The sequence below is a fragment of the Crocuta crocuta genome, unplaced genomic scaffold (assembly GCF_008692635.1).
Source record: "Crocuta crocuta isolate KB4526 unplaced genomic scaffold, BGI_CrCroc_1.0 scaffold914, whole genome shotgun sequence".
NCBI lineage: Eukaryota > Metazoa > Chordata > Mammalia > Carnivora > Hyaenidae > Crocuta > Crocuta crocuta.
The window spans coordinates 378,208-402,500 of record NW_027532448.1 but is presented as its reverse complement, the minus strand read 5'-3'; the positions used below and the strand labels follow the sequence as shown (position 1 = coordinate 402,500).

Below are 24,293 nucleotides of genomic sequence, written 5' to 3'. Positions count from 1 at the left end.
CCGTAAATTCAGCATTACTCTCTGCATTAAAAAAAAAATTATGTTTTATTTATTTCTGAGAGAGAGACAGCATGAGCAGGGGAGGGTCAGAGAGAGAGGAAGACACAGAATCTGAAACAGGCTCCAGGCTCTGAGCTGTCAGCACAGAGCCTGACGTGGGTCTTGAACCCACGAACCGTGAGATCATGACCTGAGCCAAAGTTGGACGATTAACCGACTGAGCCACCCAAGCATTGGTCATCCCTACTCTCTGCATTTTTAATCATCTGCAGTAAAAATTCAGCTCTCTTTTTGGGCCATTGACTCTGTGCAGCCCACCCTCTGGCCTGGGCACACCTACCACCTCCACCGTTGTGGCAGTGCTATGGCACACATTGCTCCTGCAAAGTGGCATCCTTCAGATACTTGGTGACTTTTCAGATATGCACACCCTTGATTGCCTGGGCAGTTTCACATGTGTTCTTAAAGTGAACATGATGATTTGAACCTCTTGATTTGCATGATTTTGTAGGGTGTTTTTGGGTCAAGTGAGTAGAAAATCATTTTCAGAAATCATCTCAGGCCTCTTCTGGGAAGAGGAAGATCTTCCCTTTAGCCTAATGTGACCTTACTAACGAAATATTAATTATTATTACTGTTAACTTATTAATGAACTTAGTTTGTCTTGTGTTAGAAAATGAATTATTTTTACTTCTGTATTATGTGTCATCCAAAATCTTTGTTCTTTTTAAATAAAACAATATTATGAATTTAAGACCAAAATCATCTATAAAAGTTTGAAATAATGTTCTTGGTTCCAAATTAAATAATTTAAAATTAGTTTGGTTGTATTGTATTGAAATTATAGCTTTTTAAGAATTAAAGATTTCATTTAAAATACATTAGCACAGCTTAATTTTAAACTGTGTTTTTGGTCTATTGAATGCAGGCTTTTCTTCCTACTTCTTTTTTTTTTTTTTTTTAATTTTATTGATTTCTAGGAGAGAGAGAGAGAGAGAGAGAGACAGCGTGAGCAGGGGAGGGTCAGAGAGAAAGGGAGTCACAGACTGAAACAGGCTCCAGGCTCTGAGCTGACAGTCAGCACAGAGCCCGACGCAGGGCTCGAACCCACGAACCGCGAGAGCGTGACCTAAGCGAAAGTCGGACGCTTAACCGACTAAGCCACCCAGACGCCCCTAGTCCTACTTCTGAATTCAGTTACTCAGCTAAATTCTGTTACATGATTAAAGTTTAAAAATAATTATTATATATTGTAATCAAGTTCAGGTATTACTCTCTAAACCCAGGGCATTTTGAAAAGTATAAAAATAAAGACATGATAAAAATAAAGTACTACCTTTAGAAGTTAGTTATTTGTGAGGAATTGTCAGAGCTGATGATTGGAAAAGGATTTTCTGTTTGGCAATTTAAACTGCAGTGAAGAAATTGCCACTCAACAAACTTGCTGTATTTCCCTGAGTATGGATTTTCCCCACTCTATTATATCAGATATTTTGCCAGCGTCAGGATGCTCTGTACACTTTGTATCTTTTCACCTTTGTTTATTCTGTTCCCATTGCTTGATAAACCATTTCTTCTTTCCTCAACTGATAAAATTCTAGTAATCTTTAAAGGTCTGGCTTAACTGTCACCATCTCTATGATACTTTTTGAACCCTTCTTAGTAGAATTAATCTTTCATCTGTGCTCTCATAGTAGTTTATTCTTATCACTCCTAGAGACTGACCACATAAAATTACTGGAAACTGTTGGTATTTATGGGTTTATTATTCAAACTTGCTGCTACTTGCAAGTGACCCTGAAGACTTGTGTCGTTAATATTCACCTAGATGACATAACTTCAACTCACGTGTGTTTGATGTTATAGGAATTGCTAAACTACAGAGTACAGGTGTTTGCTCAGGCTTTATGTATCCATATTGTGTCATTTTCTTATTGACATTACACACAGATAACTCTTGAGGTGATCATAAACTGCATTTCTTTGTAAAAGATGTCCTTTAATAGAAATCCCACTGCTAACACTTGTGATAAAAATGCCAATAAAGTAAAGAAGCTCAGTAAAGTATGCCCCAATGTAGGATTTGGGGATACATTTTTTTTTTTCCAGTTTTAATAAAGAAATACCTGACATATGTCACTGTATAAGTTTAAGGCATGTAGCATGATGGCTTGATTACACTGGGAATCAACAATAACTCTAGTAAAATGAGTTTTGGAGTGGCTCAGAGCAGTGAAGAAAACATATTTTTCATCTCTTAATTAGGAAACAAGAAAAAGTGATCTCTTGAACTCTTTTCAGTGAGTGCTTTAATCAGTCCAAAATCTGTTTTCAAACGGGAGGTGAAATTCTAGTGACATTTGGAAATAGCTTAAGGTGTGGAGATTCGTAAAGAGACGAGTGTCATGATTTAGGGAAAAGCTAGGGGCCTATACACAGTTTAGTTTTGCTTTTGAAAAAAAGAACATAATTTGTATATCATGAAAGTCACCTTTTTACAGTTTACGACTCCATGGTTTTTAGTATCCACAGCGTTGTTTAACCATCACCACTTTCTAATTCCAGAACATTTTTATCACCCCAAGAGAAACCCCATACACATAAATAGTCACCACTACTTCTGCCCCTGGCAACCACTTATCTATCTCTGTGGACTTGTCTCTTGTGGCTGATTTAGGTTTTAAATAGGGGTATAGTAATAGAAATTAAACAAAGATAACATACCATAAATAGTACATATTAAAGGCCTTAACACTTTGCAAACAGTTTTTTGCAGTATATTGATATGAAATATATTAGTAAATCTATAGTAAAGAATTTGGGGGGGGGTGCCTGGGTGGCTCAGTAAGTTAAGTGTCTGACTCTTGATTTTGGTTCAGGTCATAATCTCACGGTTCATGAGATTGAGCCCCGTGTCAGTCTCTGCACTGACAGCATGGAGCCTGTGTGGGATTCTCTCTCTCCCTCTCTGTCTCTCTGACCCTCCCCAGCTCACGTGCACTCTGTCTCCCAAAATAAGTAAATCAACATTAAAAAAAGAATTTTTTGTTAACTGATATTTTCTTAATTCTTAGCATGGTATTTTGGGAGTATACAGCTAAATTGGTTGGTTCTAGTATAATAGGGTGTGGTTCGAAACAAGCTTGTTAATGATAATGGTGACCCAAATAATGATCTTTCATTCTTAAACTTAAAGATCAAGTCAAAAAGGCAATATAAAACACATAAATATGTTTTTCTGCTCTTAAGCCAAATGCCAGTGACTTAGTTTCAACAGCTTAGCAGCATTCGTGTCATCAGTATTAATTAAAATTGTACTGGTTTTGTACTTTTGATTTGTAACTTTGGCTTTATAGCTAATAAGGGATGTAAGCATATGGACTTTATATCTAACTTATGCTTATACATCTTTAAGTTACATTTTAATAAGGATACTTTAACTCTGTCAGGAAATGATTTTATTTCCTTTAAAAAAAGGTACATAACTAAGTTTGACAAATATTATTTCAGACATCTACAAACCCTGCTTTTTCAAGCTTACGGTCAAGGCTATATATTTTTCCTGTTAACCATGGTGTAGGATATATTTCTTTATATCATAAATGCTTTGTATGAAGACTACAAATTTGATATCAACTAATCTTTTGAGAAATACAACATTTCTGACTATATAGTGAACTTTAGAGAATTGTTAGGTCAGGCAAAATCTGAAATGGTCATTACCTACTGGAAAGCCCAAAGGAAGGATGCAGAAAATGACTTCAAGGGAATTCCTTCCACTGATAATACAGTGAAGTGCATTATGAATGTTGCTTTGTAAGTGGGTGATGATGGTTTTGAGCATGTGGTTGAGGTAATGAGGGAGAGCTCACTGAAGGTCAGAGGGACTAGAGAAGTCAGTAAAAGAGTGGTAGTGAAGACCATGTTGACACATTGGAAAGGGCTAGCTGGATGGTGATCCTTTAATAGGAAGTGCTAATTGGCACCTTTCCTACTTTGAACCAGAACATGAAAATTTCCCATATAATAAATGTTTACAGAGGCTATCTAGAAAGGTATAAAGATTTGCCAAGGAAAAATAAAAACTAGGTATCACAGTGTTCTTAATGGTACCCATACCGAGTGAGTGCCTCCCCTGCTGTTCTTCACCATTCTCCCTTGGCTGTTTCCCCCTCATCTGCCACCTGATTCTTCTGCCAAGAGTGATGCCAACAACCTGTCAGTTGTCAGGTTCAGAACTACTGCAGCCTGACTGCCCTGCTTTCTAGGTGTCATCAACTCCATACACATAGTACCTGGGCTGCATAGCAGCAGTCACCATGCTCATTATCGTGGCTTTGATTGTATTCTATGGTTAAGGTAACCATGTAGTGCTTATTTTATTGCTAGTTTATTTGAATAATCCTATAAATGAATTTTCCTGTATTTACAAATTTAATAGAGATCTCAAGATGCCATTAAAATTTTGTAGGGGCACTTCATTAAATAGGGAAAATATATGCCGTGTAGACTTTATTCTTTGGGAATTCATAAAAATCTCCAGATGAATCAGTCCCTCATGAATATCAAGGAGTTATTACAGAATATATTTCTGTCTTATGTGCTCTTGTGGGACCCTTTAGGGTGGAATCTTTGTCTTGTTAATGTTAAATTGTTAAATGCTTGGTGTTCTTCTGTAAAACATTCTTGCATTCTCTCTTATTCTCAGTCCACAGGTTAAAAAAAAATTTAACTACTTTTTTTCTTGGATGTGGTAATATTAAAGTACCTTTTAAAAAGTTTTGTTATGGATTATATAGTCAGTATATGTAAAATAAAATGGTCGAGCATGGAGTGGGAGGATGTCCATACCACACTGGATAAGCCCGTGACGATCCTGTGTGGGGTGAGCATGTGAGTGTTCCTAAAAGTCAGCTGTTCTTTCCTCAGATACACTGAGGAGATGGTCCCCTGGCACCCTTGCCTGCAACTCATTAGCAACTGTGAGCAGAAGCTTTCCAGTCACACATCAAGGCGCTTGATAACCATGGAGAAGGTGAAGACATTTGAGGTGAATTATCTTACTGTTTTTTGGATAAATTCTGGAAGAATCCAAAGGAGATTTTTCTAGTTTTCCTGTAATGGAGTTTGAAGTTCAGGAGTTTTGCAATATTTGGTGGGATTTACAGGGAAAGGATTGGATATAGAAGTTAAATAGCAGAATAGAAATAGAAGTTAACTTTAACTCATCTTTGTCACGAATGCAGCTAAACAAAGAAAAACAGCACACTTAATTAAACAACTATTGTCTAATTGGCAATCTACTAGTTACTGTTTTTCCTACAAAGCAGACCTACTTGATTGCAGACTATTCTGCAAAGAAAATGTCACTTTATATAATAGAAAAAGTCATTTTCTCTCATCTGTTAGGACTCAATGAATGTGCTCTCTCTGACACACAAACACACACACACACAATTTTTGAGAACAAAACATCTGTTATTTCATATCCAGATCAGAACTGATATGAACAGTGCCTCATAATGAAGCTTAATTAAATCTACAGAATGCTCCTTCAGCTGTACTTATCTGGATTGACAACCACAGCTTTCCCAAATTCACTAACCTTGAGTGAGCCCCATCTTTATTTTTGATCTGTACGAAAAGCAGGAAAGAACAGTGTTAATGCCCGAAGACTTTGTCATACTCACCTCTACTCTGCATTTGAACTTTTTAATCTGATTTACAGCTTATGCACTCATTCACAGCAGTGAAAACTAATATTTGTACAGTGCTTTTTGGATATATTATGATAGACTTCTTGTTTTTATCCTTTGTCCTTTTAATTTCCATTTGCTGCCTGTCTCATTTAGACTCTTATTACCGTATGCCTGGTTAGTTCTGGTCTCCTAAATTATCTTTTCCATTTTTAAAAAAAAATTTTTTTTTATGTTTTTATTTTATTTTGAGAGACAGAGACAGAGAGCAACTGGGGGAGGGGTGCAGAGAGAGAGAGACAGAGTCCGAAGCAGGCTCCAGGCTCAGAGCCACCGGCTCAGAGCCGCCAGCACAGAGCCTGACACGGGGCTCAAGCCCACAGACTGTGAGATCATGACCTGAGTTTAAGTCGGACGCCCAACCAACTGAGCCACCCAGGCGCCTCATCTTTTCCATTTTTTTCACACCTCTAGCTCTTAATTGTTAAATGACTTCCTAAAACACTGCATTGATTATCTTATTTCTTTATTCAAAATTTTAGTGACTTATTTTAATTACTGAATAAGATTCAATGTGACATAAACTTTCTTCATTAATCAGACTTCAGTATTGGGGCATTTCAGAAAGTAAAGTTGTTTATGTATAGAAATAATTGATTTGTGTTCACTCAGGGATAGGGGTATATGTGGTTATTTACATACATGTATATGTAGAGCTAAGTGTGATATAGTTAATATAAGTGTCTGGTTGTCATTTTTAAAACAAGTTTATAATCAAATGATCGATATTCTTGGGGTGGCATCTTGTACTCATTATATTTATATCATACCTATTCAGCATATTCTTGAAATTTTTAGATTTACATTTAAAGAGAGACACCTGGGTGGCTCAGTTAAGCATCCTCCTTCGGCTTAGATCATGATCTCATGGTTCGTGGGTTCAAGCCCCACATCGGGCTCTGTGCTGACAGCCAGCTCAGAGCCTGCAGCCTGTTTCAGATTCTGTATCCCTCTCCNTGCTCATTTTAGCCACTCTGACTGGCGTGAGGTGGTATCTCAGTGTGGTTTTGATTTGTAAGAAATATATTAATGTTAAACAGTTATTTTGCTGTATAGTAACACTTTGTTTTTTTTCAAATTTTATTACTGGACTTTGGTGCTCACATTTTATAGCAGACCCATCACTTAATTGTTGTTTTTTGGAAATCAAATCCTGTTCCAAGATTGATGATCTACCACTGTATATTTAAAACATGAGGCAGATTCAGAAATTCTAAAAGAGGAGTTTCCATATTGTAGGGCACAGTGGCAACCTTCTGAAGTGACAGTTTTGGATGAGTAACATTTATTTGGATATACAGTAGAAGTCCTCTTAACTAACCTCCATTTCAAACTCAGTTGATTGTCTAATACTGGCCATTTTTGATCTAAAATACCAATACCTATGCTTGTAACATGTTACATAATTCCAGTTGGTGAGTTGGTTGATATCTACTGTATCCGTACACTTCTGTACCTACCAACTGAGTTATCTGCCATGAGTCAGTGTGTTTGTTTTGTGAGTTGTTTATGCTGGTTGTTTTTTTATGGTAATTATGTGATCTAATTAAATGCTAGTTGTCCCAGTGAAATGGGAGTGTGAGAATAAAGTTGTCACTTCTATAAAGGCTGAGTGGAATACTTTAGAAAGACGGGACAAAGTGATTTGCTAAATAAGACTCTTGGACTGGGAATGAGTAAGATGAGTATAAAAGGTTAGAAAAAAGCTGTCCCAATCTAGGTTTCTGTACCCAGATTGCTTTCTAAGAGTCTTTAAGTTTTTGCATCATTTTACAGATGCCAAAACTGGAAATCTTTGTGGGTCTTGATTCTATATCAAAAGATTGATAAATGAATATAAGTTTTCCAAGTTAAGATATTAAGTATATTTACAAAGAATTATCATTTTTTCCCTGCCTTTGCCCAACTTTTTCAGTGAACTATCTATTAGTCGGCTTGGGCAGATATAGCAGAAAACCACAGACTGCGTGGCTTAAATAACTGAAGTGTATTTTCTCATGGTTCTGGAGGCTGGAAGTCCGAGGTCAAGGTGCCAGAGGATTTGGTTTCTGATGATGCCTCTCTTGCTGGGCTGCAGACAGGCTTCTTCTTGCTATGTCCTCTGTGTGTGTATACTCTTGGTGTCTGTCTTTCCTTACTTGGACATCGGCACTGTTGGGTTAGGGTCCCACCCTTCCCGTCTCCTTTAACTTTAATCGTCTCCTTAATGGTCCAGTCTACAGCTACAGTCATTCTGGGTGTTAGGGCTTCACTATATGAATTTGGGGAAACAACTCTGTCCTCAGCGCTACCAATTACCCACATCTATCACAGTGAATAAAATGCTTCTGTTGCATGTTAGAGTCTGCTCTTCTCATGTTGTCTCAGTTCTCATGTAGTACATGTTTGTTGAGGGAAGTAAGGCATTTGATAAATAGTAACACTGCAGCTCTTAGAAATCACAGCATCTTAATTATTTGAGCTACTAAATATAGTAATAGTATAAAAAATAGAAATATTATCTGTGGATTTTAGAGTTGTTAAGTCTTGATATTAGGAAGTAAAATGAATGACATCAGTATTCTTTGTGGCCGTCATAAATAGTATTTGCACCATATAATGGTTGTGCTGGCTTGAAACACTGTTTCAAATATGAAGAAAGGATTCTTCAGTCATTAATGGGGCCACATAATAAGCCAGTTATTTCTATCTTTTTTTAATGTTAATTTTCTTTTTTTCCCCTTTTTTAAAGTTCATTTACTTATTTTTGAGAGAGAGAGAGAAAGCAAGCAAGCAAACAGAGGAGGGACAGAGAGAGAGAAAGGGAGAGAGAGAAAATCCTAAGCTGACAGTGCAGACCCCAGTGCAGAGCTTGAAACCACAAACTGTGAGATTATGACCTGCGCTGAAACCAAGAGTCAGGCATTTAACCGACTGAGCCACCCAGGTGCCCCACCAGTCATTTCTATCTTAATGGCAAAATTGAGACCTATTGTCAAAAATTTCACATTTGCTTTCCTATAAGTTTAATTTACTTAAAATCTTTTTTTCCAGTATTTTTTTTCAGATTTATAATGTTTCTCTAAGCAATTTATTTGTTACTTGGAAGAAGAAATAGAGAATGATCTAAGGATGTTTCTGACAGTCTTCTACATAAAAATGATAAATTAGCACACTCACCTTAGATATTTTTAAACCTATAAAGGCAGTGTTAATTTTTGTTTGGTTGTTTTTATTATTTTACTCTTGTCCTTTCCAAATTGATCTAAAAGAATCAGGGGAAAAGCCTAATGCTTTTTTAAATTTATTTTTTAAATGTTTATTTATTTATTTTGAGAGAGAGCATATGCCCATGTGAGTGTGAGAGGGGTAGAAGGAGTAGAGAGAGAATCCCAAGCAGGCTTCCCGCTGTCAGCGCAAAGTCTGACGTGGGGCTCGAACTCATGACCTGAGCAGAAATCAAGATGCCTAACCAGCTTAGCCACCCAGGCGCCACTTTATAAGATCAAATTTAATCAGTGAGTTTTAACTAGTATGCAGTGTACTATAACTGAAAATACTTTGTCATGTTAAATTAATCGTGTTTGGTTTTTAATTAATCACTTCATTTCTACCTTCTGTTTGTATGGAGAGGACTGTGTGTAATTGCAGCAAGATCCTAGTCCTTTATAATTCAAGCGATGACAACATTGTCAAACAGTTCTCATACCCGTCTAACAAATTATTCTCAGTCTTGTTCAGCGTTGTTGATTTTGGCAATAGAAGACTATTAATTGTAGATTCTTACACTCTTGTGTATGGTCTCTCTGTGCTTTTGGTTTGTCACTTGTTAGATTTAACCTCAGTATAACTTTCAGCCCACTTAATACATTTTGTTATAAGAGTGTTCTCCCTCTCCCCTTTTAGAATGTAAACTTAAGTTATAAATGCAAAAACTATCTAAAGAATATGGGCATTTTATAAAACTTTGTATCTTTCATTATTGACTGTAGCTTTTAGACTTGCTTATTGGGCATTAGTAGCAAAGAAGAAAATTTTTGCTGCCCATATTAATGAAGATGCCTGATAAGAAACACCATCATTCCCTGTTGATATCCTCTGAAAGAGTACATAATATAACACTTTTATGCCGCTTATTGTTTACAAAACTTTCAGATCCATGTAAGCACATTATTTTGCTAATTTGAGAGAATGGGAAGTGATTCAGTTGAGACCAAAACTCTTTGTACTTGAAATTCTTTGTCCTATGTTATGCATCATATTACCTCTTTACCAAAACAGATTTCTACGTTTGGAATATGCCAAGGTTAAAAGGCAAATACTCTTGAGTGGCATATTTCTAGTTTCTGTTAAAGATCATTTTTCCTCATTGTTCATGGGCCCATGGTAGAATATGATTTGTTTTACTAGAACTCATTTTTCCTGTTGATACAAGATGTAGTCGACGCTGCTATATATAGTTGTGGTCACAGTGGTTACTTCTATAAAATGTTTTTCCCATACAAAACTCATTGGGAAAAGAATGCCAATTTGCAGAGCTGTCCAGAGAGGACCCGTTGTAATATGAGTGTCATGGTTGTATCTTCAGTGAAAACAACCTGTAACAGCATGCTGCCTGCCTTTTCTACCAGTATACTTGGACAGAGGAAGGAGTACCCAAGGAGCCCATTTTGAAACTTCTTGAAATCTGTTTTTTTTTTTTTTTAAACACTCATGCAAGTTTTGAAGTCTGTTCTATAGTATGTTTAAGTGTAAAAAAAGTATCTTAAATTGCCATTGCACTAAATGGGCCATCATATGCCCTGTTTGTTTCGTGACTTCTTTACCTGACATGCTACCTGATAGTGATTTGAGAAGTACTGAAGTATAAGTAGATTGAATTTTAGATATTATATGGGCACTAATTTAGACTAAAGTTATGTATGCCAGTTGTAATTTTACAGTTAGCCAGTATAGTTCAGGTGATTTAAAATAGGGAATGTTGGGAGGTCATAGTGACAGGTGCTGAGAGTTCATGTTAATTTTTTAAATTTTGGGTTGAATGACGAGTCCACTAAGAGGAAGCTGATGAATGCTTCACTAAGCAGAATGGAGGGTGGCCAAAACTGAGGGATTTGACTTAAGTACAGAGAGAGATTTTGAAGCTCTGGAGAGAGAAAGAACCATTGACATTATAACATGTTTTAAATGAGGAAGGAAGAGAAGAGACGCCAAGGTCACTTCTTTGAGAAAATGACTTAGGGATGGCTTGAAGTAGAAGAAATTAGTCTTTGCCATAAGTAGTCTACGTATTAGAATGATCATAGTGTTGCTAGTCATAAACTGGTATCTTGCTGACATAATTGCTGTGCATATTTTGTTATGCTTTATCCGTTCTCAGAATTAATGCTGTTTGTTGTCTTGGCAGCTTTTTTAATTAAAGATGGTTCCCCCAGGCTGACCTTACTTTCTGAAATATTTTAGTTTTTTTGCCTATATCATGCCAGGACAGAGGATATTTTCCTTTTGATTAAAGCTATGAAAAATTAGAGATTAAGTGTAAAGTACTTCAGTCATATAATGCTTGGTAGGAAGGATATACTTATCAGTGGGGTCATTTATCAGTGGGGAAAAATAAGACCAGGTGACACTGGTAATTAGAATATGGTAGGAATATGGTAATTAGACATAAACTTTAAAGTAAGTCTGTATTAATAAGATACATTATTCATTATCATCAAAATACATATGTATAAGAGGGGAGAAAGACCAAGAGTCTTTAAAAATTATTTTTTGTAGTAAGTCAGAAGGAAACTATTTTGTATTATCTATAAGTTATGTTTTGACTTAATGTTTGAAAAAGGCTTGTAAAAGTAGATAAAAGCCTGATGATGCTGCATGTCATGCTGAATTAAGTTTTAAGGACCATGTCATCTACTTATCTCCTGTTATCTTGTTCTGAATGACTTACTTTAGCTGTTAATGGTACTTTTCCATGAATTTAAATGTTAAAGGTCATCATTGCTTTTTTTTCTTTTCTACTTCTGCAACTAAAGGATTTTGCCAAACAAACTGGATATTTTGTTAATACTATCATAATGGTTTTAAATTGTTTCTGGTAAACCAAGAAAAAGCAAAAGTTTATCCCCTACTTGCCCCAGGAAGGTAATCATTTAAGATATCTGGATTCTAGTATATGTCTCTTTTATTTACAAGAAAACACAGTTCTCTGAAGGTAGAGAGAGCATCTGCCATTATACTATGGCTATAATGATCATATTTTCAAGTTATGACAGTAAAACAGTTTTTAATATACTGATGTTACATTATAGAATCTTAGAGGTCAGTTGCAAAATATGATCTGGGAGTCCCAAGGTATGAATGGTTTAGGGAAATGGGAAATTTGTGTGTGGAATCTGCACGATCTTCTGGAACTCCCTTAAAATTTGTGAATGGCAAAATTTCTACTTGGTATCTTGTGTGTGTATGTTTTGCATGCGCGTGTATGCGTGTGTGTATTTTTCATTCTCTATTACATGCGTAACTTAGAATTATCTTCCTAGCGTTTTTGAAATTCAAACATGACCATACATCTTCTTCCCTCCTCATGACCCACCAAGAGTAAAACTGTGAGATTTTTAACATATATTCTTTGCCTAAAACATGAGTGTGCAGTTTAATGAATCATTATAAAGTGAACATCTGTGTACCCACCACCAAGGTTAGGATTATAGAGGAGTCAGCACCTCACAAGGGGGTGCTTCCGGTGGCTATTTCTAATCATAGATACCTCCCCCCAGTATGACAGTATGACTAGTATGGTAATCAGTTTCTTATTTTCCATTGTACTATCATTACTATTGAATTGATTGGCAAGCCAAGTAACTTTGCTTGTTTTTGATCTTTACGTTAAATGCATGTGTATTTTTGTTAATTTTTCTTTTAATGGGTTGTGACAGTTTATAAAAGTCAACTAGGAAAAGAATAGTCTCCAATTTAAAGTGGAAGAGTATGTATGTGCATGCCAATGCATGTTTTGGTCTATTATTCATCCTTTGCCACTGACTTACTTAGTTTTAATAAAGCATTTAGATATAGTAACTAATGAGTTGTCATAGCATTTTTATCTGGTGTGTTGGTCCGGTATTCTTTTAACATTCAAAGTTAAGTTTTGAGGGGCGCCTGGGTGGCTCAGTCAGTTAAGCATCCAACTTTGGCTCAGGTCATGATCTCATGGTTCGTGGGTTCGGGCCCCGCATTGGGTTCTGTGCTGACAGCTCAGAGCCTGGAGCCTGTTTTGGATTCTGTGTCTCCCTCTCTTTCTGACCCTCCCCTGCTCATGCTGTCTCTCTCTCTCAGAAATAAATAAAACATTAAAAAAATTAAAAAAAAACAAAAACAAAGTTAAGTTTTGAATTTTATAAAGTTAATGTATTTTTAGTGGAAAGCATGTAAAAAATAGTTAGAGACAACTGAGTCGTTCAGTCGGTTGGTGTCCAACTTTGGCTCAGGTTAATCTCGCAATTCACAAGTTCGGTTCGAGCCCCATGTAGGGGGGCTCTGTGCTAACAGCTCAGAGTCTGGAGCCTGCTTCATTCGGATCCTGTGTCTCCCACTCTCTCTGCCCCTCCCCTGCTCACACTGTGTCTCTCTCAGTCTCTTTCTTTCAGAAATAAACATTAAACAATTTTTTTTAATAAAAAGAAAAGAAAGTACTTACAGGACTGTCTCATCATAATAGCATGAATATCCATGATGGTCTCTTTACAGTTAGAAAGAAATTATGTGCTGAGTGCCTGATATCAAAGTTGAATCATTAAATGTTACTCATTTTCAGAACTCAGTGAAGATTTTAATATATATTAAAATATTTTTAATAGACTTTAGGTAACCTAATATCTTGCAAAGTAATGAAAATTTTTGCAAGTACTGATTATATATGAATACCTAATTTAGAGATGAAGATGTCCAACCTTACCTTGTTCCCATTAAGAATAATGTCAGAGGTTTTTCTTAATAGTATTGGATGCCAGACTTTTGACCCGCTTGTCCTTGGTTTGGAAATGGCCTAGTGCTGTTTATAGTTGTATAACTTTAGCACAAGTGGTTTCTATAGCTACTGTCCAGTACCAGATGTAGAACAGTGGGAAGCTTTGATAAGGGGAGTAGGATTTTTAAACAAAAGCCGGACATGGGTAATTACCCCGAAGCTGAACTGAGGCCCGTTATATTCAGCACTGTCATTTACCTTTCATTTCACTCTACTGATTACAAGAAAGAAAATCTACCGACTGTTTTTCTCTTCCATCTCTTTGCCTTCTTCCTCTCACCTTATGTAAGAATATACATCATAGCTTTAATCTTTCAAGAATACAGGAGTCTTTCTTGACAAAATCTGATGAGCATTGTTAGTTTGGTGGCTTTCGCTCTGATGACAGCATCGTTGGTTTTCACTTATCATAAGAGGAGTTTCATCGGCCGTTTGTACTCTGTTGTTTGCAGTGAAACTGCTGTTTTGTATAAACTACTGTCACTCTGAGAATATAAATGGCTTAAGGTTAATACTAGTGAGGTAGAAGAAATCATTATCTCATTATCAGGAACTGCCAGTAAGTAAAAGGACAACTTGAACCTGACCTGTAATTATAATAGAAGCCATTTGGATTTCTTCAGAATGGCTGTAGACCTTCTGCAACTTCATCCCCAAACTGATGCTTTTCTAGGGGAAATCTCTTATTTTAAATGGTAATTTTATACATTGATGATTATCCTCAGATATTTTCATCAAAGTTTGGGGGATTCTATAAAAGTAACACTTTAGCAGTAAAAGGACATAGTGAGAACTTTGGCTTTATAGTCAGAATGTGGATGGGGGTGGTGTGAGAGGTAAAGAGGGGGATTATTTATAGTAACTCATACCTGATGACTCGTTTTTTTTTCTCTGTAAAGAAGGTTGTAAGTTTTTGCTGTGAGTGAATAAACAGTAAGGTCTTTAGGACAGGTGAAATTTTGGAAAAGANGGGGATTCTATAAAAGTAACACTTTAGCAGTAAAAGGACATAGTGAGAACTTTGGCTTTATAGTCAGAATGTGGATGGGGGTGGTGTGAGAGGTAAAGAGGGGGATTATTTATAGTAACTCATACCTGATGACTCGTTTTTTTTTCTCTGTAAAGAAGGTTGTAAGTTTTTGCTGTGAGTGAATAAACAGTAATCTAAGGTCTTTAGGACAGGTGAAATTTTGGAAAAGGTGCTATCAGAAGTTAGAGAAATAATGATTTTTTATATTCATGTACTTCTCATATTTTCGTATGTTTTCTTTTTGACTTGATTACATGTTCTCTAAGGGGAAACCCCTGGCTTTCATATCTCAGCATGTGTTTATGGGACCATTTGTGTAAGGTGATGAGGCTAAAGAGACTAAGTCATAGTCCTTATCCTTAGAGTACTTGCACAGTGAAAGAAATGGTCATCCAACCCATCCCAATCTCATGTTCAGTTCTGTAGTGATCTGTGCAAGGTGCTATGTGAACACTGGAGAGCATCTACCTGAGAAAATGATGCTTATCAAGGGAGGAAGCCAATTGGGGCACCTGGATGACTCCCAACTTTGGCTCAGGTCATGATCTCAAAGTTTGCAAGTTCGAGCCCCACGTTGGGCTCTGTGCTGACAGCATGGAGCCCACTTCAGATCCTGTTTCCCTTTCTCTCTGCCCCTCCCCTGCTTGTTCTCTCCTCTCTCTCTCTCAGAAATAAATAACATTTAAAAAAAGAAGAGGAAGCCAACATTTTAAGCAAAGGTACAGAGCCATGAGAGAGATTGTGGAGCGTTCAGGGAACCCTAGTCATTTTTATCACAATTGAAATACTAAGTATTTGGGGGACCAAAGAATGCCTAGTGTTAAAGGTCGTTAGATGCTAAAGAACTTCAAGTCGATCCTTTTGGTGACAGCAAGCCCATGAGGGATATTAGTTAGGAGAGGAGCAGAAGTTCATGTTTTGTGAAGATCGCCTGGGCTTTAGGATGCAGGTAGGTTTGAGTTGTGGAAAGATGCCTGTGGTAGCTGTGTAGAGGCTTCTGGCATGGTGGTGCAAAGATGATGAAGCTGTAAACAAAGAAGGTTGAAGTGAAGATTGTAGAGGAGCTAATAGAATTAAGAGTTTTGGGGGGAGGTAGACATGACAGAATTTGATTACTGATTGGATAATTGGGCTGAGGGCAACAGGAGTTAAGATAACTTCCAGAAATATGGCTTGAGATGAGTGGATGATAGTTTTCTTTCATTTTTTCCCCCCTTTCACATGGGGCAGTGCTGCTTTCCTGGGCTCTTGCAATAGTCTCCCAACTGGTTGCCCTCCTTCTGCAATTTCTTCTGCTGTTATATTTCCTATACAGTAGCCAGAGGATCATAGGTAAGCTCTTACCTCTGATCTCATGGCACGTTGGTATGTCAGTAGCATGTCTGACTCCAGAATGTAAATAGATAATGCAGCTCCCCCTGCTTAAAAGTCATTAGTGACTTTCTGTGGAATTTAGAATAAAATTCAGAATCTTTCACATAACCTTCAAGGCCAGCTTGATCTATTTCTGGCTTGTGTCGGCCATTTCATTGTGTGTCACCTTCGCTTTTGTGTATCAAGCCTTAGCCATGCTGGCCTGTTTTTAGTTCCCAGAATGTATTTATCTCTTTTTAGTCTCAGAGTCCTCTCATATTGTGTTTCCTCTCTCATCCCCTCTCATCCTAGATACTTATGTCTCAGATAAATGTTGCTTCCTTAGGGAAGCCTTTTTTGTCCATACTCTTCACACCATCTTCACCCCATCTACGTGGCTGTCTTATAGCATCTCTTTCTTCCCAGTGTTTAATCACAATTTGTAAGAATATGTTTGGGTATGTAGTCTTTAGTATCTGTCTTCTACTAGCATATAAGCCCTGTTTGATCTTGACTGTTTTGCTCAACTCAACAGATACTTAGTGAATAGTAGCTGTTCAGGGATTATTTGGGGCCCTTATAGAATAAAAAACAATCCAATTCAGCAATATTTAAATCATCCATTTGAAAGAAGAGAAGGAACAGATAGTTACGGCTAGCTAAAAGTTTTCTCTTTGAAAGTACATGGGATTTTGTCATTACCCTGACATCACTCTTCAGAAATCAGTGTTACAAAAACATTTGAATCCCATGGTACCTAGACTTTATTTCTCATGAGAAGCAAACCAAAAAAGCAGCTAAATCACCATATTGTAGAATATCCTAACACCTTCCGTCTGTTAAAGGAGGAGAGGCTAACAAAGAATGGCAGGTTTCAGGGAGAAAGCAGTAACTACAGGATAGTTTTACCTAAGTGGACTTCTCAGTGAAGAGTCTTTAGTTCCTTTAAAGTCTGAGCAGTTAGTGATGCTCCGTTTGAGAAACACACTTACATATGTGTATTCTCAGTATAATTCAGGGTGTCATTAGTTTCATTTAAAGTCCATTTCAAATGTTATTGCAAAACATACAGTTTTGTTTTCTTGAGAATTTGTTCCCATTTAGATTAAAATAAATTGTAAGTGGCTGAAGTACTTTCCTTTCAACGTCTTTTTGTTATTTTACTCCTTTTGATGTAGAGTTGTAAAAATAATGAATAAGCATTAACTTGAACAATGTCTAGTTTATGTACTTTTTCTTTCTTTTAGTAGAGAATAATTTGCAGTTCTAAGTTAGGCGTAGATGACCATGATATACTTTAGAATCACCAAAGTGGATATGTATTTGTATATTTCCAAATCATTCTTTAAAAAAATGAAATGATATGAATAAATGCTGACATTTCCTGAAGTCAAATGGCCATCCTGATCATGTTGGTGCTCTGTGACTCGAGGTATTCACAGCAAGCAGGACTCACAGACAGTGAGGGACTGACTGTCAGCTGGGCTTTAAGCAAGCTATCTTTACCCACATTAGGAAATACTCTAGAGAAGGATTTATCTACTTCAGCCAGCAGAGGGCAGTGTACACATAAAAGTACACTACCAGTTGTAAGCCTTCCTTTGGTTTCTTTGGCAAGTGTGTTAAAATTCTTCGAGTGGTTTATGTTTAGAATTAGCAGTACTGATAGGACAGGAAATTGGCTGGGTGGGACAGTGGTTAACGGGGTTCTGTCTAAAAGTTTAGATCAGAAATATGTGCTACCATAATGTTACTGTTCTGTGAAGAATGTCCTCTAAATGTCAAATTCCATTTTGAATGACCCACTGATCTACCATGTGGGAAGTTAACTCTTTAGCCATTGTTTTGATATAATTTCTACTAAAAAAAGAAGTGTAATGGAAAAAGCATGGGCTTTGAAGTCTGATCGAGGCTACAGTTCTACAAATGCTACTTACTGGCTGATCCATGGCAGATTATTTAAACTCTTTCAGTCTCCATTTCCTTATCTGCAAAATTTAGATAACAATCTGCTAGGAAAAGATGCAGAAAATAATTCACTTTTGTAAAACAGTTGTAAATATAAGCTCTTTCTTGAATCAGAATTTATGTATTTCTTGTCATAGTTATGCTGTTTGTCTTACATGGTAAGGGGTAGGCCTAAAAGCAGTGTATTTCCATTATATGGCCATCTGAGACTAGTACAAATTTTCCTGCAGATACTCTCATAGAAAACAACATGTTCAATAAGGGGTTAATGTTCCAGAGTATATAAAGAACTTCTATAGTCCAAGACCAAAACAAACAAACAAACAAACAAACAAAAAACAAAGCATGAAAGCACAAACAATCTGATTAAAAATGGGCAGAGGACCTGAATATACATTTTCCAAACAAGACATCCAAGTGGGCAACAGACACATGAAAAGATGCTCAATATCACTAATTTTCAGGGAAATGCAAATCAAAACCGCAATGAGATATCACCTTACACCATTCAGAATGGCTAGTATCCAAAAGACAGGAAATAACAAGTGTTGACGAGGATGTGGAGAAACGAGGCTCTTCACGCACTGTTGGGTGGGAATGTAAGTTGGTGCAACCACTGTGGAAAACAGTACGGAGATTGCTCACAAAATTAAAAATAGGAATACTGTATGATCCAGCAATCCCACCAGTGGGTATTTACCTGAAGAAAACAAAAACACAAGTTTGAAAGTATATGCAGCCCCTGTGTTTATTGTAGCATTATTTACAACACCCAAGACAGGGAAGCAGTCCAAGAGTCCATCAATAGATGAGTGAATAAAGAAGATATGGTACATACGCACAATGGATAGCTATAAGAAAGGATGAGATCTTGCCATTGTGACAACCTAGGTGGAACTAGAGGTATCATGCTAAGTGAAATAGGTCAGAGACAAGCACTGTATGATCTCACTTATATGTGGAATCTAAAAAACAAATATACAAAGTGGTGGTTACGAGAGGAGAAGTGGGTAGGGGGATAAGCAAAACAGGTAAGAGGGATTAAGAGTATAAACTTTCAGTTATAAAATAGGAGATGGCAATGAAGATGTGTACAGTGTAAAGACTATACTCAATAATATTGTTAATATTGTGTGGTGACTATACTTATTATGGTGAACATTGAGTAATGTATGTTGAATCACTGTGTTGTACACCTGAAACTCGTGCAGCACTGTATATACACTATGATTCAATAATAACAGTTTTTAAATGGTGTCAAAAAATAGTGTAATCAATAATCTTAATCATTTATTCATATTCCTTGTAACTACTAACCTTCAAAATTTAACTAGTGGTTAAATTTGGGAAGGGTAATCTGTAATCGTTCACTGCCATAATTTTCTCTCTGGGCATTTCCTAATTTGTGTGTTTTTATTTTCAATGAAGCATTTCTTGCTTACTGAAAATAAGCAGAACCGATTTTATGCTACATAGGTGATATAATGACTGATAGCAATGGGCAGGTTTAGAAGTGTTAGAGAAACCAGAAGTCAGACACTGGGGCAAGCTTGAGTTATGAGGGACGTCAAGGGTTGTGTTGCTTGAGGATACTCTTCTCCTTTTAAGTAAATACTTTGGCCCTTAGAGATATGGAGTTGAAAAAAAATCTGCAGATATTCTTGGTTTAGATGGGCAGGGAATGTGAATAGAGAAGAGTCATGAAAAGGTGATGAAAAATATGTAGAGTTGAATATCATCATCTCAAGTGTGAGCCCTGGTAAACTAAAGATAGGATGAAAGAGAGAAAAAAGAAAAAAACGTACTGAGTTGGGCCCATAATAAATACCTAGTAAATGCCACATTTCATTTGGTGTTCTTTAATTGTATACCTGCAGGTTGATCCGATAATCTTTATCTTTATCTTTTGCAAGTTATATAGCATGGATTAGTAACCATTGGCATGTTTTCATATGCTTATAGAAGTATGTAATGTACTTAGTGTCATAAAATTTAAGTAGCTACCTATTTTCTAAATTTGGTACTCCACCTGTATTCTTATGGTTATTTTTTTAATGGCATGATTATAAGAAGCAAGATAAAATAAAGGTTTAGAGCTCGAAATTTGAAATCTTGTTTTTTTTTACTTGAGTCGTGTGACCTTGGGCAAGTTAGTTAACCTTTCGGTGCCGCAGTTTCCTTACCTGTACAATGGAACCAGTTGCAGTATTGTTCCTACATGGTTATTATAAGGATTGAATGAGTCAGTGGACATAAAGTACATGACACATAAGTAGCGCTATACCTGTTCTTTTTGGGCTATACAGTTAAAGCGCCTCAGGCATGGTATTTTTTTCCTCTTGTGCCAAGAAAAAGAAGTTGTAACTTTTTACAGTCGATTGGATAGTATTATCTGTACAATAATCCCCTTCAGAGCTTGCTGAAGTACTCAGCGAATGGGGAGCTGGCACACCCAGCGGGAGTACGGGAGAGGGATTCAGGACAAGGTGATGGGCCGACAGCACAGGTCGTCTTCTTCCTGAGACCATGAAAAGAGGATAATAAAGAAACTCGCCAGAGAATGAAGCCTTCACGGCAAAGAGAGCAAGAGAAGAACCAACAAAATTCCTAGGAACAGTGTGTGCAGAATCCAGTGGAACAGTGCAGTGGAACCCAGCAGGCTGCAGCACAGGATGGCGGCAGAGGGGACCACAGTTAACACCTTTTGTCTTTTTCTAAAGTGAATCAGGAAATCTGGGCATGTTTAATAATTTGGATTTTGTATGATTTAAAAAAAATTCTCTGACAAAATAGTTTCTGAATAAACAAATCAGCCAACATAATTTTATTTTGGCTACATCTAGGATTTTATTAAGTATTAGGTATGAGGAAAAGGATGAAGATACTCATTTCATACAGGAATAAGGAAAAATACGAAAAATATTTGAAGATTGTTATGTTTCAGATATATTCGTAGATACCATTCTGATACTGAAACCAGGATAAAAGATTAGGCTTCGTATTTTCTAATTGTATCTTTACATCTGTTCTCAAGATCATATCAATTTACTTGCAATGGAATCTGATTTTATAGTACATAGGAAGAGAGATTTTATTTCTAATTAGATTTTTTTTTTCATAGTTTGAGATGGCAAGTGAAATTGGATCAGAAGATTAATTAGCCCGCAGTTTTCTAGGCTGAAATACAACATTCTGACCCAGATTTGTATTTCCAGTGTCCATACATCAGTCTGAGCACTAGGCCTTACCTGCCTCTGACATCTGAAAGCGTGGAAATCACTTGTTTAGCCTATATCTTCATCTACTGTGGTGAAGTTGCCAGAAATAGTTTATTTCATGAACTGACTACGGTTTTACTTCCAAATAGCTCTCTCTGTATGACATCATATAAATCACTTGGTATTAAATATCATTGGAGTAGAAGCTTCCTTGTGTGAGGATTCTTACTGTCACAGGTGATTTCACTTTGGCTCAACTGTGGATCAGAAGCTGCACGTAGTTGTCTGGAGTTGTGTTGCTTGGGGTAGTTCTCTGTGCCCTCCCTGGATCTCTGTTTTCCCAGTGAAAGTATTTGTTCTCTCCGTGCAGAGGATTGTTGTGCAGATCACACGAAGTGAAGCAGTTGGGAACACTTTTGAATACCCAAGCAGGATACAGATATAGAATGGTGGTGTATTTCTAATTCAGATAACAAAGAAAAACAAACATGCGCCAGAGAGCAGGATTTTGCTTAAAGTAAATGGCTGCTTTGGTTTCAAGCTAACTAAAGAAATAATTCAAACATCTTTGTGTTTTATGTTTTCCTACCAACCAGAACCGGGACCAGTATTCACATCTGTTAAGTGATCACTTTCTCCCATACCAAGGTCATAATTCCTTCCGTGAGAAATATTTCAGTGGCGTAACAAAAAGAATTGCCAAGGAAGAGAAATGTAGCCAAGAGTGAAAATGAAGATTTTGACAATGGAAAAAGAGTAAGGATTTAACAGAAAAGACATCTGGATGTGAACTTCCATGTATGATACAGAAAACATACATTGTTTTAAATACTTTTATATTATGAAATAAATGCTACAAAGTAAATTGAATAATTCTTTTACAATTAGCTTTGTTTTATAGACTGTTTTGTTGTATGTGGTCTTTGGAACTGTATTTAATTTATATTTGTACTTTCAAGTATTATGGAAATTGAAAACAGTTATATTTTTGGTAATTAATTTGCAAGGGGAACTGATATTGTTGACTTTTTAAACCGATTCCTGCCAGATATGTTATAAGCAGTTAACCATGGTCGATAATTTATTTGTTTAGTAGGTTTGTTTAATTTGGTTTCTGATTGTGATTGAGTTATGGTGCCACTAATAAAGTTTACTGAGGATCCCTAAAGTGGTGTTGTATTTGGTGCTTTTGGGGAGGGGGGATGTGATGAAGGAAATGAATTTTTATTTATAAGTTCCAGACTAGTATGTAATGATAGTGTAATGGGGATGAGGAGAAAGGCTAAGACCTGGCAACCTGAAAGCTCCCCAACTCCTTGAGGCCTGTCCACATCTGAAGCTTGTCTGTACCTTGGACTTGCTCCTGCATTCCTAGAACTTGACTGTTGGTCAAGTTAACTACCCACAATTTCTGGTTTAGAAAGTAACCGATAGTTAAAAGCAGTAACAACAACACAAGTCCTTGATGGTTCCCTAATGGTATTAGGCCTAATCAGAGCTCTTTGAAATAGAAGCTATATTTTTCTTGAAGGGGAAACTTTGCTGAGTCTACATTGTGTCCATCATGAAAATATCTTGTTTGAAAACCACTCTACCCATTAATTAAGGATGCTAATAGCTTTCCTGCTTTCGGTGGTCAAATGTACCTCAGCAGGGCGGCAGTAAACGGATCCTCTCCCTCTAACCATAGCCTATTTTTATTTATGCTATTATTATTATTATTTTAATATTACTGCAGGCTTTTATGGACTTCCCATTTGAATTTGCATGGCTTAGGACCTCCAAAAGACCAGTGCTGCCCAAGCAGACAGAGAGAGAGGGCCATTCTCTTAGTTCTCTTTCCTTTTCTTGTCCTGCAACCCTGAATCTCAGCAGCAGATCTCAAACATTTCAGGGATTATTTTGTTTGGGTTTCTGGATGTGATTTGTGGTACACTGGGGAAAATCTAAAAGTATTCAAGGATAATTTATTTTCAGTATTTCTGTTATAAACCATCTTATTTAGAATTTTTTGAGGTTATATGGAGGGTGAGTTTGCAACTTTGTAGCTGACTAAATTTGGAACATGAGATTTTAGCCTTGCCCCAATTTTTGCTTATCACAAAAATTAGCCCAAATAGTTCTGGAAAAATTACAGCATTAATTTTAGGCACTTTGTCCTTAAAATTATCCAACGTTAAAAAAAAAGTCTTCAAATTATTTCTTATTACTACTAACTGAGGTCTTCTAATCTTTAATTCTTCATCATGTTTATCATAAGTTCAGTGTTCTATTCTTGAAATGTCACTTGGCTTAAGGTGGAAATGTGTGTAGTTATTTTATAGTTGGCGCCCAGAAGTGAAAATTTCAACCAATTTTGATTTTAGAGCAGAGGTCTCCACTCCTTATTCCACACACAAAAAAGAGACTTTGGTTTCGGGCATCAGGATCTTCTTACGTTTTGCATAAGTTCTAGCAGATCATCTCCAGGAGTGCTTTGGTTTCTGTGTTTTCCTTATACACTTACCAGCAGGAATGTCACCTAGCAAATACCTGCATGTTGGATAGTCCTGTAGTATGAATTTACAGTATAATCTGTGTATGAACGCTAGGTGGTATCTTGGCTGGCCTATTTCATGTTTACAGTATGGCACAATCTATATTTTTTTCTGGTATGTATTAAATATCCATAAAATCCAGATGGGTACCTTGGTGGTGTTTCATCAGAAGTAACCTCTTTCCTCCCTATTCTCGTGGGGATTTTTTTTTTCCCTACTCTGATGATGTTTGTACTTTACTAAAACATTGAGATCTTCTCTAAAACAGAGTGGTTTGAGAACATAAGGTCTAGAGTGTAAAGTACTAGTGGAGTAGATGGTCTTTGGTGTGTCTAGCCAGAGTGGTCAGTGGATTAAAAAAAATTAAAATCGGCTACAGATTTCTTAGCCACTTCCTGCCCATTGTGACCCAGGTTTTGGCCA

General features: G+C 36.7%; 1 protein-coding gene across 2 annotated transcripts in view; it reads left to right on the top strand.

The window, feature by feature from the left end:
* The window catches only part of TRMT11 (tRNA methyltransferase 11), a 51,135-nt gene extending 28,649 nt beyond the window's left edge, over window positions 1-22,486 (top strand). Inside the window, exons 12-13 of one of the 2 annotated variants that reach the window (XM_077779409.1) lie at window positions 4,930-5,050; window positions 21,930-22,486. In XM_077779409.1, the coding sequence (XP_077635535.1) occupies window positions 4,930-5,050; window positions 21,930-22,061 (253 nt within the window). In that variant the 3' untranslated portion in view covers window positions 22,062-22,486. The remainder of the gene's footprint in view (window positions 1-4,929; window positions 5,051-21,929) is intronic. The other variant, XM_077779410.1, reaches the window with a different exon arrangement.
* The last annotated feature ends 1,807 nt before the right edge of the window (window positions 22,487-24,293 follow it).